The sequence below is a fragment of the Patiria miniata genome, unplaced genomic scaffold (genome assembly GCF_015706575.1).
Source record: "Patiria miniata isolate m_02_andy unplaced genomic scaffold, ASM1570657v1 HiC_scaffold_5, whole genome shotgun sequence".
Taxonomy (NCBI): domain Eukaryota; kingdom Metazoa; phylum Echinodermata; class Asteroidea; order Valvatida; family Asterinidae; genus Patiria; species Patiria miniata.
Genome location: NW_024037072.1, coordinates 33,771,365 through 33,786,929, shown reverse-complemented (window position 1 = coordinate 33,786,929; position 15,565 = coordinate 33,771,365). Strand labels below are relative to the sequence as shown.

The window sequence follows — 15,565 nt, the reverse complement described above, 5'->3', positions numbered from 1 at the left end:
GTTGACATGGGAGCTAGGCAGACCAACAAGCTCCCATGAGAAAACCAACATGTTAAAGGTATAGTCCATCATTTGTAATTTGTGCATTTTGTTCGTTTGAAGCAACAAAAGTGCTCAAGATCTAAAGAAGGGTGCTGAACAACTAACCTGATGAAGTTTCAGCTTCAGCTGTATATTTCAAGAAAACACCATTCTAGGATCTCAATTTCAATCAAAAGTTGCTGAATCAAGTTTTGAATTGGGCCTCAATTCAGCATCCAAGACACGTTCTCACTGAGCCGAATGCAGCTACGCAATGTCGCGTACCGATCCGACGAATTATAGCAACAGCGCGCGTGTGCGTCGTGTCAACGCTTGCGTGCTTCGCCGAATAAAAAAAACGAACTACTAACGGAAATTTCCAACGTTGGAAAGGCCTTCTTTCGTTGATTTCTTCAAAATGACAGCTTGCCAGAAAGAATTATTTCACAGGGAGTTTAGTCCCCTTACTATCTTTCAACCGAGTATGTTTTTCAACAATAAATATGCCAGTTACTTTTTGAATAGCTGCAAATGATGGACTCTGGCTTTAACAAAGCATGATGCTCATTATGCCTCAGGTCTTGTGGCCGATAAAGTTTTTTTTTACCTGCAAGGTACGTCATGCTAGCAAAAGCAAAGTTAGGCCATGCATTCCTCAGATTATAGCAGCTCCCCGGTGTATCATACAGCTCAATGTTGCTACATTTTTTGGAAATACTCATCATCAGCTCCCTGCTGAAATAACTCTTGTCAGTTCAAACTTTTAACAGAAATGCGTTTTGCTAACATTGCAGTGATCATAGTACATGTAATATAGAGCCCAAACGCTGTATTGAATCAGCTGAGCTTACCTGTTTTGGATGAGCTCTTTCTGGTACACGTCTTCAATCACCTTCAAAGAATAAAACAAAAAAACATAAACAGGTCAAAAATAAAGAAATGAAATGATTTTATTACATGACATATACTTTTAGGAGTCTGCAGCATCCTTCTTGTTGTGTTTACTTTCCTTGAAATTATTTTAATAAACAGAACAACCCAAAGATGACATCTATGTTCAAAAGATCAAAACGCCAACATTAATGATTTCTTAAAATTGGGAGAAAAAATTTACTCAAAATTTTTCCAAAAGCCCATCATCGAGATATCTTTTTGCAAATGATAAAACAGTTTTTTGTCACCACCCACTCCCTTTTCCCCGCCCCCTTCCTTTTTCTTAAATTCGTATACTTTCAATATATATTTTGCAAATGTTGTCAAGCTTGTCTCTTTATTTGTTTCCAACAAAATTGAAGCAAGAGTAAGCGGGGGTATTTTCGACCAGGCCGGGGGAGAAATCAATTGCTTTTTATTAAGCACAAACCATGGGTCTGACTGGGGTTGATGCTATGCTGCAAATAAAGTAAGTACATGGTCATATCATGAGTGAGTATGGTTTATATCTCACACTCTCATTTACACTAGGCAGTGCCAGGTTTCCTTATGTGGTCGACCAATTTTATCCTATAGTGTAATTCGCCAAACAAAATTAGAAGCCATTTTTACGGCGGTGCTACACTCACGCACTTGTTACAGGCATTCTTGCTGCAGAGGTGTGCGCGCATTTTGGTAGCCCTATTGGTCCAAAGAGCACAGAGTGCTTGCGTACTACTAGCCTTTTGCCCAGGCCTTCGTGGCTTAGAGCGGCGGAGTTGCGAAGACCCGAGGCGACAGGAGCAAAGATTAAGTCAGCACGCACGAGTGGCAAAGCCACAAGGCCTTTTGCTACTTGATTTTGTTGAATTATTCATAGTTTTTATGCAAATAAGAAGCGTGCTGAAGGTTAACCAATCACAACGCGGATTTTGACTAGTCGCTTCCATTTTTAAAAGAAGGGTGAGTATTAGGAAACCGTAAGAGCAAATAACTGTAAGTTCAGATGAAAAATAAGTTCATACCCTCAAATAATTTGTTGAAATACCTTTATAAGTAAAGTTAAAATAAGATAATGTAATAACAATTACGCAGTCACCATCTTGTGAAAAACTACACGCGCATTTTTTGTTTTTAAATTTTGTGCAAGCATCCGACGTGACCACGCGTCAACGCGTCCGCGTGGTAGCCACGCACGCACGAAAAGGCTGATGATTGGTTGGAATTTTGCTACCCTGTTGGGGTAGCAAAAATCGAGATTATAAAGAAAAACATAAGAATTTCTCGACAAGTTGCAAAAGGCCCTCGTGGCTTCGCCACTCGCATGTGTGGTCTCCATCTCCAGTCGCTTCGCGTTCGCCGCTTTGAGTGCGGGCAAGTTAAGCCACGATGGCGTTGGTGAAAGGCTAGCGTACTACCCGAGTGCGACTTGCAAGTGTCTGGTGCCACCTCAGAAACTGGCCGTCGCTGAATTAGTCTATAGATGTCGAAATGGTGACACAATTCGAGAAAATGGAAGAATCTATCCCCAACCATTTTTTCAAAAAGCCCAGACAGAAAATTTGAGGTTTTTTTAACTCAGCCTTGGGCTTTTTGTAAATTTTATTTTCATCAATAGTTATGTATTGACCTTCAATCTTTGTCTGACGTGCTGCATAAATTTGCAAGGTCATAGCCGCTATTGAAGAAGCCCAATTGTTCCAGAGTCTTACCTGGTGATTGAAGGGCCTCCTTGGGAGATGGCTGTGTGGTGCCCAGTATTCACTGGCCAGTTGTGTCAGGATATCCGCATTGATCTGCTCTACAGTGGGAGCCTGGGACCTGCCTACTCCCTTCTTAGCGGCACTCATATTGAACTTTTAGGGTACAACGCTGCTTTTAGGACAAACACTGACTCCTTGATGACCTGATGTGAGGAAAAAATATCCAATAATAATCATATATAGTTTGCTTTAAACAATTATATTTTCCACAAATTTTATACAAACTTGACCTATTTGAGATGTTCTGGGTGAGAAAAAAAGGAAACCCAAAGTGTGCCCCCTATTTTTTGAAGGAATTTCTGCATGTAGTGGTAGGGGTGTCGGACGCTTCGCCCCATTTCCACGTCGCCCCATGTCACTTCGCCCCTAACCATTTCGCCCCATCTCCACTTCGCCCCATCCCCACTTCGCCCCATCACCACTTCGCCCCATCCCCGCTTCGCCCCATCCCCACTTCGCCCCATCCCCACTTCGCCCCATGTAGATTGGTTCCTCCAAGAGTGAAATTAGGATGTCAAAGGTATTGTCGTTCTCTATAAGTGGGAGACGGGTTGGTACTATAGCCATAGAGCAAGTCCTTGCTCTATGCTATAGCCGGGTTGGGAACAAAGCTGGATCTTTTACTTCAAGTTTTTTTTCTTGGTAGGGGAGAGTGATAGCTTGAGAGGTTGGTTATGAATTGTTCATTTGGTGGGCTAATTCTTTCCGTTGGTAAGCAATTAGTGAATCTGTTGCAATTGTTTTTAAGCCAATAAAATACATGTACATTTGTAGATGACATTTTTTTTTTTTTACATGTAACGGCTGGGGCGAAGTTGCGATGGGGTGAAGTGGGGATGGGGCGAAGTGGGAATGGGGCGAAGTGGGGATGGGGCGAAGTGGGGATGGGGCGAAGTGGTTAGGGGCGAAGTGACATGGGGCGACGTGGAAATGGGGGGAAGTGTCCGACATTCAGTGGTAGTGCTTTCCAGATCTAGGATATGAAAGTCCAATTAATAAGCTTTCTTTTAATACACGAATCATTCAGATTGCTCATGTTCATTTCCAGTTATGGTTATGGAATTTCGAAGACAACTCTGTTTTTTTTCCTGCTGTCGCCAGACCATGTCTGAATGTCAAAAAAAGGTGATAAGTAGGGTCAAAGTTACTTGGACTAGAGAGTTAATTGAGAGCACCCCCCGTAGTTCAACGCTCCACTCGGTAGAGCTAGGATTTTCTATTATTTATCACTATTTTGCACATCCCTTTGTTACGAATGGAAGAGACACACAGACATGACAGAGCATCATTCGCGCTCTTCTCAGGCCCCACCCCCCCCCCCTTCCGTCCCCCTGGCTAGTACCACCATGGCTACAGCATCCGCTACACAGCCTACCGCCATTACAGCCATCCGTTAAACTACAGCCTGTACACTGAGTAGTGAGTAACGTCAATGTCGTTGTCACGCCCCAACTATCGCATCGGTCCCAACTATAGTTGGGACTGTCCCAACTACAGTGCGGCAGTTGGGTCGGCCCAACTATAGTTAGGACTGGAGTTGCGCCGGATGCTTCATGCTTGATAGATCTTGTTGGATTAAATGTTCCGCGGCGCTGGCACCGTGTATTCGTCGTGCATGCATGCCGCAAGGCTGGCCGGTCACGTGGTACTGCCTAGTTGGATGAGTTGTCCAGCTGCTGGGTTGATTGTCCAGCAACATTTTGCAAAATTCAAAGATTGCCATGGCCGGCCAACTATAGATGGGCCCCACCCATAGCTAATGTCAAAGGTCCCAAGTAAAGTCGGACAGTATGTAACAGAGCTGTAGGGAATGTTTTATAGTCGTCGTACATCAATGTAAACTATAGTTGGGACCGCCAAATAAAAATATTGCGGTCGCCCAACTACAGATGGTCCCCACCCATAGATAATTTCATTGGTCCCAAGTAAAGTCAGATGTGTATTAGAGTTGTAGGGAATGTTTTATAATCGTACAACAATTTACACTATAGTTGGGACCGCAAAATAAAAAGATTGGGGTGGCCCAACTATAGATTCGCCCCATCAATAACTAATTTCAGTGGTCCCCAGTAAAGTCAGACGTGTATCAGAGCTGTAGGGAACGTTTTAGAGTTGTACATCAATGTAAACTATAGTTGGGACACCGCAAAATAAAAAGATCGGAGTGGCCCAACTATAGATGGGCCAGCCCAACAGTGGAACTTACAGTTGGGACCGTCCCAACTATAGTTGGGACAGGCCCAACTATAGTTGGGCCAGCCCAACTGTGGAACTACAGTTGGGACAGGCCCAACTATAGTTGGGACCGATGCGATAGTTGGGGCGTGACATCGTCATGAACGTATTTCATACTCCTAGAACTATGAGGCTCCACGTAGTGGAGCCTCATAGGTTCAGAACCCCGCAAAATTGTTGTCGGCACAAAACACTAATTACAAAAACGTCCATCCCAACCAAGCTGTTTCCCACAGAACCGCTGCACAGTTTGCCCCTAAACTCCGTACAATACCTCATGACATACTCACGCTATGTGCACCCAACAAACATCGGTGGATTCTGTCGGTTTTTCGGCAAAATGATGAAAAATATGCCTTTTCCGCACTGAGCCAACCTGACACTTGAAATTTGCACGCGCGCAGAATCGCAGTCATTTTCGGGTTCGATAGCTCGGAGCGCGCCGCGGGGGGTACGTACTCGCACTTGTACGCATGCGCATACTATCGTTCCGCTCCTACACCATACCCCCCGCGGCGCGCTCCGAGCGATCGGACCGAAAATGACTGCGATCATTCTGCGCGCGTGCAAATTTCAAGTGTCAGGTTGGCTCAGTGCGGAAAGGGCATATTTTCCATCATTTTTGCAAAAAAAACGACAGAATCCACCGATGTTTGTTGGGTGCACATAGCGTGAGTATGTCATGAGGTATTGTACGGAGTTTAGGGGCAAACTGTGCAGCGGTTCTGTGGGAAACGGCTTGGTTAGGAGGGACGTTTTTGTACTTAATTAGTGTTTTGTGCTGACAACAATTTTGCGGGGTTCTGAACCTATGAGGCTCCACTACGTGGAGCCTCATAGTTCTAGGAGTACGTATTTCAAACGTTGCGCTGCCGAGTCGACACTGCTAAATAAAAACTACTAAAAATACATGAAAACCTTAACCCAACAGTCTCTACCCTGGATTATAATTTTGAAATCTGAGGAACTACAGGGAAAGTTTACAAGAGGTTTTTAAAATACAAATTACAATGCTTTTTACTTTTACAATACCCGTTCTTTCGTTCGAGCACGTTATGCAGCCATGTAAGTCGCCATTTTGTACTACAAGTATAGATAGAGGGCGCACTTCCAAAAAAGGTGCCAAAAAACCCTTTCACAGAGCTAGAGTCACACGTACCGGGCTTAATAATAAGGCCAAATTGAACAACTTTTTTTACATTTTAGGCTCAAAAGGAACTGGAATAAAAGGCCGACATTTTGCCAGACACAATAAAGACCAACTTGGGATTCTACTTTGGAATATTTATTTATTGTTTTATTTATTTGGTTTTATTTATTTGGTAATGTGCTTGTATTCCTCCATGATGAAACCAAGGATTCCTCAAAAGCGCCCTAGGGTTCCAGACCAGTACACTTCCATAGACATCAGCAATAACAGTTACGCGCACTTCCAAAAATTATTTAAAATATACTTACAACTCTTCAAGCTGTTTCAGACACGCATCAAAGTAAAGCTTATATAATCACCTTTCAGATTCTGTTAATTTTTTTTCGGGGTTAACGAAATACTTTCGGGAGAAAATTCAATTCGAAGATGATCACCCCTGAAAGTAATCCTTAAAGCTATAGTCCATCATTTGCAGCTATCCGAAAAGTAGCTGGCGTAATTATTGTTGAAAAACATACTTGGTTGAAAGATAGTAAGGGTACTAAACTCCCTGTGAAATAATTCTTTCTGGCAAGCTGTCATTTTGAAGTAATCAACGAAAGAAGGCCTTTCCAACGGTGCTTCTTAAGAGTAGGAAAATTTAAATTAGTAGTTCGTTTTGTTATTCGGCGAAGCGCGCGCAAGCATTGGCACGACGCACACGCACCCCCGGTTGCTATAATTCTTCAGATCAGTGCGCGACATCGCGTAGCTGCATTCGGCTCAGCGAGAACGTGTCTCCAGTGGCGTAGCCACCGGGGGGGGGGGGGGGGGGGGGGGGGGTGGGGGGGGGGGGGCGACCCCCCCCCCCATGAAACCTTGTTGCCCCCCCCCCAGTCGCCCCCCCCCCTGAGATTTTGAGTTTCTACAAAAATTATCATTGATCTACATGACGCCATGGGCGTCATCCTGGGGGGGGGGGGGGGGGGGGGACGGGGGACTGGTTCCCCCCCCCCCACCCCCACTTTTTGAAGGATGGGGGACACAATATCAAATGTCCCCCCCCCCCCCCCCCAGATTTTTGAACTCGTGTCTCATTTACAGGGCCCTATTATGTACTACAATGTATCTTTTGCTAAGAAAATATTGGTTAAAGTGGTCAGAAATTGCCTCAGATAGCACCACAGAGCATTTAGAATCCAACATTTTTCGGGGCCCCTAAGCGGGCCCCGAACCCCACGCCTATAGCTCAGTAGTATGGCTCTTTACACTTCACGCATGCGTAGTACGGCTAGCTACACATAAACAAGATGGCGGCCAACTTTTATCGACAAATTCGTTGTACATTTCGCGTTCAAAAAACCAAGTTTTAAAATAATGTTAACTTTAATTGATATGCAGAAGATGTTCATTATTGCTTTTCCTACCATATAAAGCTGTTTTTATTGTTCAAAGGCCTATACAAAATTTGTTGACGCGCACTTAACGATTACTAAAACTTGTTGACGCTTGTTGACGCTTGTTGACGCGCTTTAGTAGGACCGCTTTTATCAGCTGATGTTTATGGTGGGTTCGGAGGGTTGCGGTTTTTACAACAGCGCCCTCAGTTGAGCTTAAGTACGTGCACTTATATACATAAAATTCCATCCCACAACGGAGAGTAGTCTGGTTCCCAGACCAAAAGATTCTGACTATTCCCGATGGATCTTAGGGTAGCAGACCAGTAAATAAACTTCCATAGACCCCAATGGTAAATGCTCCCACTTCAAAAATTCGGGAAAAATACTCACAACTCTCCAAGGTGTTCGAGACGCATATCAAATAAAAGCTTATTTCATCATCTTTCATTTTCTTTTCAATTTTCGGGGGGTCAACTGATGACTTTTAGGGGAAATTTCCATCTGAAGATGATCACCCCTGAAAATAGTCCTGAAGCCCATCGCCATTTTGAAAAGCGATGCCTACACTCCATTGCAAAATAGAGCGCTTTTAGGGTCCAAATTACATCAAAATTACACAGAACTGCAAGCTCCCAGTCCTGTGCACGGCTTCCACCCATATTTTTTACAAACCCTCAAGTTCATGGCCCAAAGCATGCCCAAATACCGAAGATTTTGAGGGCATGCAAATCGTGATTTGGCCGGCGCAGGCAATTTCGGACCGATTTACTGGTCTGCACCCTTAGGTCCGGTCAACCTCGTCCCCAGTGCTTACTTTATTTCCAACCTAGTTTGCAGGTAGTGGTGGGCGCGTACTGCTCGACACCCTGGGGATGAGGTTGAGGTCCGGTAGGCGATATTTTTTTTTACACAACTATCTGGGGTACTTTGTGCGCTTTCCTATGGGGCTTGGTTTTTATAACCAGGCTTGAGTGGAGGCTACTATTTTTCAACTTGGTACGGATTTCGGACTTTATTTCCCTTTTTTAAAAATCCTCCAGAGCCTCAGATCAGGAAAAGAAAATGGAAATTGCTGCTATACAAGTAGTATCCGACTGAAAAATAACGTTTTTAAGATTCAACTTTAAATTGTTGAAAAAAAGAGCAAAATCTTTGTGGGCAGAGCAAGGAATTGAACTCGAGACGTCCGATCATTAGCCAACATGCCTAACCACTAGGCAACGGCATGTGCTCGAAAAATCCCTGCAATTCATAAATTATATACTTTCACACACGTGGAGAGAGTATACGCGCGCACGTAGGTAAGAGGTTACAGGATTGTGGAGCGCCGCTACGCGGCGCTCTACAATCCTATAACCGTAATTCAAGTCGCCTGAAAAATGGGTACCCCAGATAGTTGTGTAAATAAAATATTTGCGTCCGGTAGCCTCCGGTAATACATTGTATTACAATTAACGTCACGTGACTAAAACGGGAGGAATTCCTCCTTTTTCCGAAAATTTCCGAAGTTTGGCGAATTCGTTTCGTCGACAATCGGATAGCGCCCGAGTATTTCCGAATATAATATAGGTTAAATTAACTGCTAATTGCTTATTAATTTTTTTTTTAAATGAGTTGATAATTAATATTCATTGCTTTCATTTAGAAAACTTGAAATTCAACGACGATTTTGTACATCAAATATACTCGGATCGTATGGGCGAACTTTTTGCTGCGGCATGTACAATTTTGATTTGAATTTGACGACCGTTACTGAGATTTTCCAAAACTCGGTCTTCATTCGGCTCCGCCTGCTAACAGTGGTATTTGGGTGCCTAATTTTGAAGATTCCAGATCAACATAAGTCAATGTTATCTTGCAGAAACATCAAACTGTATTATCATAACTGTATGATATTGCGAAGCAAGTGATTTACTTAATTTGATCAGATCGAACATTAAAAGCTAAAAGTGATAAAGCGCATTCGGAAATGAAGCCGAGCTTTGAAAAAGGGCCATCAATGTCGTCATGTTTATTTTTAACCACGGAGGCTGCCTGACCTTTCGCTCGTACCCCCCGCCCTGCAAACAGGACGCTGGGATACTCTGATGAGCTTCACAGAATATTGTGAAGGAAATGGCTTATGACCTATGTATAAAGCATCTGGCTGCAGCTAGCTGTTCACAACCTCGTCCCCAGGGTGTCGAGCAGTACGCGCCCACCACTACCTGCTCTCTCACCCTGGTATTGGATCATTTGCATGTGCAAGATTTTTTGCACACGTATGCAAATGAGGAACAGTCTGGTGCCTGGATATGCGTTACCGTTTGTTTTTGTATGCGGTGTCTGGGGTAAAAACAGAGTCAATTCGTAGCAGCGCGAGCACGGCGTGAGTTACGAAAACACGATTTTTTAAATCAAACTGTTACGATCTTATCGAGACAACATGCAGTATCATATTTCATATTAATATGAGCAAATTGGAAAGGAAATTAGTATTTTCGAGAAGGCGTGGACGAATGATCGCGAAAACACGTACTGCACGTTGTGAATAATATAGCACCAAGTACATGTACACGATGAAAATCCATTACTAGCCAATTGCGGTATCCAATCAGGATACAGGAAGGAAGTTTCCTATCCAGGGTTTACTATTGGAAACGCGGTTGGAAATAAAGTAAGCACTGGGGACGAGGTTGAGCTGTTCAAGACCGCAGTTAGACAATGTGCGCAAATACTATCCGAAAACTTCCCATAGAAATGCGCACATTCCATACCGGATGTGATTTCTGTTTCATTTTGAGCGTCGCATAATGCAATCCGACCGTTCAACGGAGCCTGAGAGAGTGACGGGAATTGTAAATTTACGACACATATAAGTTTTACAGAATTTCCCACATTATTACGCTTTTCAAAGAGAAAAAAACATCTCTAAACTGGAATAAAAGAGAAATGAATCAGTCAGAGCCATGACCTTGATGACGCGCAGGTCACTGGTCACGCAAAATCCAACCAATCAGAGCGTGAATTCATCAGAGTATCCCAGCGTCCTGTTTGCAGGGCTAGGGCGGGGTGTACGAGCGAAGCCTGACCTAAGATTCATCAGGAATAGTCAGAATCTTTTGGTATGGGAACCAAACTAAACGGAGAGCAGAATCGTTCAAAGTTACGCGCAGTGTTTCAAACCTGACATAATTCTCCGACGAACTTTTTGGAAACCGCGTTTTGCATTTCGATCCGATTTGTGTGAATACGCGACTGAGAAATAGCCTAATGGCATCAAATAAGACCTCCAACAACAACCTCAATGGATCGAAAAGTTACGCTGGAAATACGGCCTCGCCTACCGGCAAAGCGTGCCTACGGTCGTGGCTGCTGTGGGCGATACTGATAACTTACGGACTGGTTGTATATGCGCTGGTGTATTTTGGCAACAGCAATGTGCAGGTGAGTTCATGACTATCTTTTTCTGTCCCAGTAAAAAAAGAAAGAATACAATACAAAACGTCCTCAGTCTGTAAATGTTTGCTTAGATTTCAGAATTCATGAGAACCTAAAACTCAACAACAATTGCCAAAATCGAAATCAGAATTTCATGATAAAATTGCCTATAATTTGAACCGAAAAGCGGGACTTCAAACAATGGACAATTGTCCTTACAAATTAGGGCTGAATTGTCCATGCCCGAACCATGGTTCCTTCCTCAATATGCCCAAACCTACAGTGACGGGCGACGAAACCATGATCAACCCGATTTTTTTTATTCTTTTTTTTTTCTTTTTTTTTTTGCTCACTTTTGCCGCCTTAAAACCTTACGAAGTTTGTCGTTATTATAGAAATATCCTCGTTTCATATTTTCATTTCCTTTGTTATCGGTACTCACTATCAATATGGATTTGTTAAATAGACCTTTCTCAGGATACGCAATCTTGCAAATCCAGCTAGCCTCAAAACTTAAATATCTACTAAACGTAATTTGAGCTCAGAAAACCGTTGAGGATGAAAAAGTGAAAAATATGAATTCTTGACGTTTTTCTGGTGGTGCTGTACATACGCTTATTAAACTAACACAACAACTTCAGTTCGGCCGCACTGGTTTTGGGCTTTGTAGATATCAGGTCCTTCTTCAAACTACAATGAAACGTGACCTACCGAGAATGTTGATTGATTTTTCGATGTATTTGAGCTTTCCCTCCATTTGTAAGACTATCAATCTGATATAGGTTTGCGAGACCCTCGTTCATCGCACACACTATTATTAACGTCGCCATGTGTGTTTGCCTTAAATGCCTCGCCTATAGATTTTCAAGACGGGGTACCATGAGATAGGGTCTGTGAAAAAAAAATCGTTCAAAAACGTTTGTTTTTCAGAAACAAATGGCTTTCAACTTACTATGAGTTCCGTTTATCAACTCCATGACTAAATCCTGAAAAATCAAACAGTTTGCTTTTATTATATCATAATATTCCGGTCTGATGCTGACTTCTATTTCCCCCCACAGTGGTATCGGCCACAACCAGCACCCAGCACAAACTTCACCAGAAATGTATCATCTACACGTGTGTTGTCATCAAATTCAACACAAGTTCTAAACGCGACCTCGAACCCTATAACCGAAGTACTACTAAGCACTTCAAAACCAAACGTTAATGCGATGGTACTACCAAGTACTTCAGCAGCACAGGTGCCAAACCCAACTAGTACCAGCAACTCCTTCTTCTACATCCGAAACCCAAAGGCAAGTTACACTGTATGCGATCAGCTGGAGTTGTACATTGAAAGCAGGGACGGTAAGAACAAGAGAAAGACCAGAGGAGGCGACCACATGTGGCCGTTTCTTCGGACGGCGTCATTGCACGCCAGTGCCCCAGCAGACGAGCTGATCGACCACGGTAACGGCACCTTCACCGCCCGCTTCACGCTACACTGGACCGGGGCAATCGAGCCGCTGGTACGGCTCTCCTTCAGCGCGGAACATGCTGATTACCTGCGGAACATCAGAGAGCGTGCACCCATGCGATTCGCCTACGATGCCATGTTCACGAACGGCAACACTACCGTCGAAATAACTCCGTGTCACATCGACAGAGATGTATTCGTCGACAAAAGGGCCGTGGGGCTTTCACTGTCCTCGAAATCTGAGGTTTGTGACTTTTCAAATCGGACGGCAGGCACGACGTGGTACTGTCTCAAGCCAAAGACTCTTACGTGCTCCAATTTCACTCAACATCGGGGTAACTTGAAGAGAGGCCGGGAATATGTCAATGCAAGAATAAGACGAGGAGAATCAAGTGTGGTGGGCCGGTAAGCAAGCATTATGACCCACTCTCATAACGACTAAACTGAAATTTAGATACAACTTGAGCCAAATCTAAACACAGGGCCCATCCCGATACCAACATCACAGGGTGATACGTGGGTGATACCCAGTGGCATAACTAGGGGGAGGGGAATGGGGTACGCCCCCGGCAGCGATGGTCCGTGTTCCCCTGTTTGCCACTCCCATTTGAAATATAAATTAAAAAAAAAACATACAATGCACTGGCGAATTGATGTTGCCCCCAGAAATGTCTTCATAGTTACGCCACTTGTAAAACCAAACTTGGCTCACTCAGTTTCGACTTTTACCAGTTATTAGTTCATGTCTTTTATTCATTAATCATAAATCAACAACAACCAAAAGACATGGAGGAAACCTAGAACATCATGAACATGAAAGACGAATCAAAAGAAACAGTCTAAATGTCAATGAAGCAAGGAACTAGAAATTAACGTTGAAGCAAAAAAAAAGATCATTAAATGCAAGATATTATGTTGGTTGTACAAAAAAAACCGTATTGTCAAAATGATTCAAATTACCTTTCATTGGGGATTTAATGAGAATATGATTATGGCAAAATATCACTTATGAGTCACGGTATATAATGCAGCATCATTTTTTTAAATCGACTATTTCAATTATTTCAAGGTCATAAACATTATTAATTCATAATTCTCATAATGATCTCTTTTGTTTTGTCCCGTTCTTTCCATAGTCCTGGAGCTTTAAAGAATACAGGAAAACTAAAGATAGTCACAGTGATTTCTAACGGTAAGCTTGAGTAATATCATTCAAATCTCAATTCTAATGCTCAATATCGCCTCACAAGAGATTACAAATACCTCATACTTATTCGGGGAGTCCAGTGGTTATAAGGTGTTTGACTCGTGTACGGAGGTGCGTGGGTTCGAACCCTGCCAGGAACATGGTGTTTGTGCCCTTTGGCAAGACACTTAACTACAATTGCCTCTCTCTACCCAGAAGTTAATGTGAGGGTCGAGGACCGATTGAGCGCTGATATCGGCTGTCGCTTGGTCCCTTGGCCTGATGAACGGGGTTATTGTAAAGCACGTTGAGATTGTTGATACGATGGAAAGCGCTGTTAAACTGCACAATTATAACAACAGAACTGTGAACAACGTATTTAGAAAATCTGTGCAATTTTAATCTGAAAAAAAGTTGACCTCTAGTATTATATTTTGTTTCAGTGAGTGATGCTACGTGTATGGATCTACCGACTTGTACTTTTGGCCTTCCACCTAAGCAACCCAATCACGCCGCTGGTTTCTACTTCAAAGATTCCTGGAGATCAAAACTCTGCCGTGCGAGGGAATTCCATCCAACCGACACTCTGAAATGTCTGAGCAATAGGAGTCTTTACTTCTACGGCGACTCCACCCTACGGCAATGGTTTGAGTATCTGGCCACGAACCTCGGTAAAACTATGAAGGAAGAGGCAATGGGCGCCAGCAATCCAAAAGTCGGTCCGAGGCGCGCAAGGGACACCCAGCATAACATCACCATGTTTTTCCGCCTTCACGAGTACCCGATAAGGAGCGGATGGGTTAACGTCACGGACATCAAGTTCACGGTCAGCGAGATTGATGGCTTGGAGGGTGGTGCGGACACGGTGGTAGCTTTCGCCCTGTGGGCTCATTTCACCCCCACCAATCTCACCTATTACCGGTCCCGACTGGAGCACATCAGGGACGCCCTTGCGCGGCTGCAGAAGCGAGGGACGGGCACCAGCCCCATCTTCTTCAAGTCTGCCAACACGATGAACTCCTTCAGCGTGGAAAACAACGATCTGTTTGCCTACGATCTGGACCAGATGATGAGGGCTGTGTTTGCCGACGTTCCTGACGTCGCCATCATTGATGTCTGGGATATGACTTTAAGCCACCGGAGCGGATACCACATACATCCCGTCAAAGATGTCATCAGGGAGGAAGTCAAGATGTTTCTAAATTTCCTTTGCGAGACGCCGTCTGTTTAGTCCATGAGCCAGCAAATTTTATCGGTACCATTTTGAGGGGATAAGTCTAATATGATTTTTTCAGTGGAGAAAAATATGAAAAGTACAGACAAATATGATAGATCTTCTAAAACAGTAGCTTATGACTAGTTTTTGAAAGATTTGTCCGTAAATGTTAAAATACCGACAGCCTCTTACTTTTGCACAACAGACGGCTGTTTGAGGAATTAGTCAAATGTTGCACTGTAAGTTTCATATGTGATGAAGAAATTAAACTAGCCAACAATAAACAGCCGTTGTAGTTCAATATGTGCTGTGTCTGCACGATGTTTACGTTGAGCAGACACAAACAGTTTGTGCTGAAATACTCTGAAATGCCGGAGTGATTTATGAAAGATTAAACTGAGGTAGAAAGTAGTTGACAGGTACAACCTGAAAAATACGGCTGATCTCATGTCTTCCTCTCTTAAAGAAAGTCGTTAATTAGTCCCTCTAAACAAAACAAAGGTGTCAATTCCAAACAATTCTTCAGACAAAAAAAAACAGCGCAAAAGTGACTATAATAAGACAAAGTAGGGGGCCTAACTAAGTAAGAGATCAATTACAGCAACAGTACAGTAAACATTATGTGCATGCCCGACATAATCCACGGGCGCGCATGAGTTCCCGTCACGCCCCTTGGACAAGTTTTTTCACAGGAAACAGCCGCGAGACACTTTCTGATGAACTCTGCCGCATTCGGGATTCCTTGGGCTTGAACTAGTAACAGGTTTCGTTTTTTTGGCTGTTTCGGCATCCAGCCGAAATGAGCCTTTGTTTTTGTTATTTTA

General features: G+C 43.4%; 2 protein-coding genes across 2 annotated transcripts in view; one reads left to right on the top strand and one right to left on the bottom strand.

Moving 5' to 3' along the window:
* LOC119742180 (RNA helicase aquarius-like) overlaps positions 1-5,974 on the bottom strand; it is a 58,089-nt gene extending 52,115 nt beyond the window's left edge. The window contains exons 1-3 of the mRNA XM_038218220.1: positions 5,953-5,974; positions 2,646-2,839; positions 873-913 (exon numbers count right to left, since the gene is read on the bottom strand). Coding sequence (XP_038074148.1) covers positions 873-913; positions 2,646-2,783 — 179 coding nt within the window. The 5' untranslated portion in view covers positions 2,784-2,839; positions 5,953-5,974. The remainder of the gene's footprint in view (positions 1-872; positions 914-2,645; positions 2,840-5,952) is intronic.
* A 4,626-nt stretch (positions 5,975-10,600) lies between these two features.
* Positions 10,601-15,177, top strand: LOC119742074 (NXPE family member 3-like). The gene is made up of 4 exons (XM_038218098.1): positions 10,601-10,886; positions 11,942-12,744; positions 13,476-13,531; positions 13,969-15,177. The coding sequence occupies exons 1-4, from the start codon at positions 10,713-10,715 to the stop codon at positions 14,754-14,756; spliced, it is 1,821 nt and encodes a 606-aa protein (XP_038074026.1). The 5' UTR covers positions 10,601-10,712; the 3' UTR covers positions 14,757-15,177.
* The last annotated feature ends 388 nt before the right edge of the window (positions 15,178-15,565 follow it).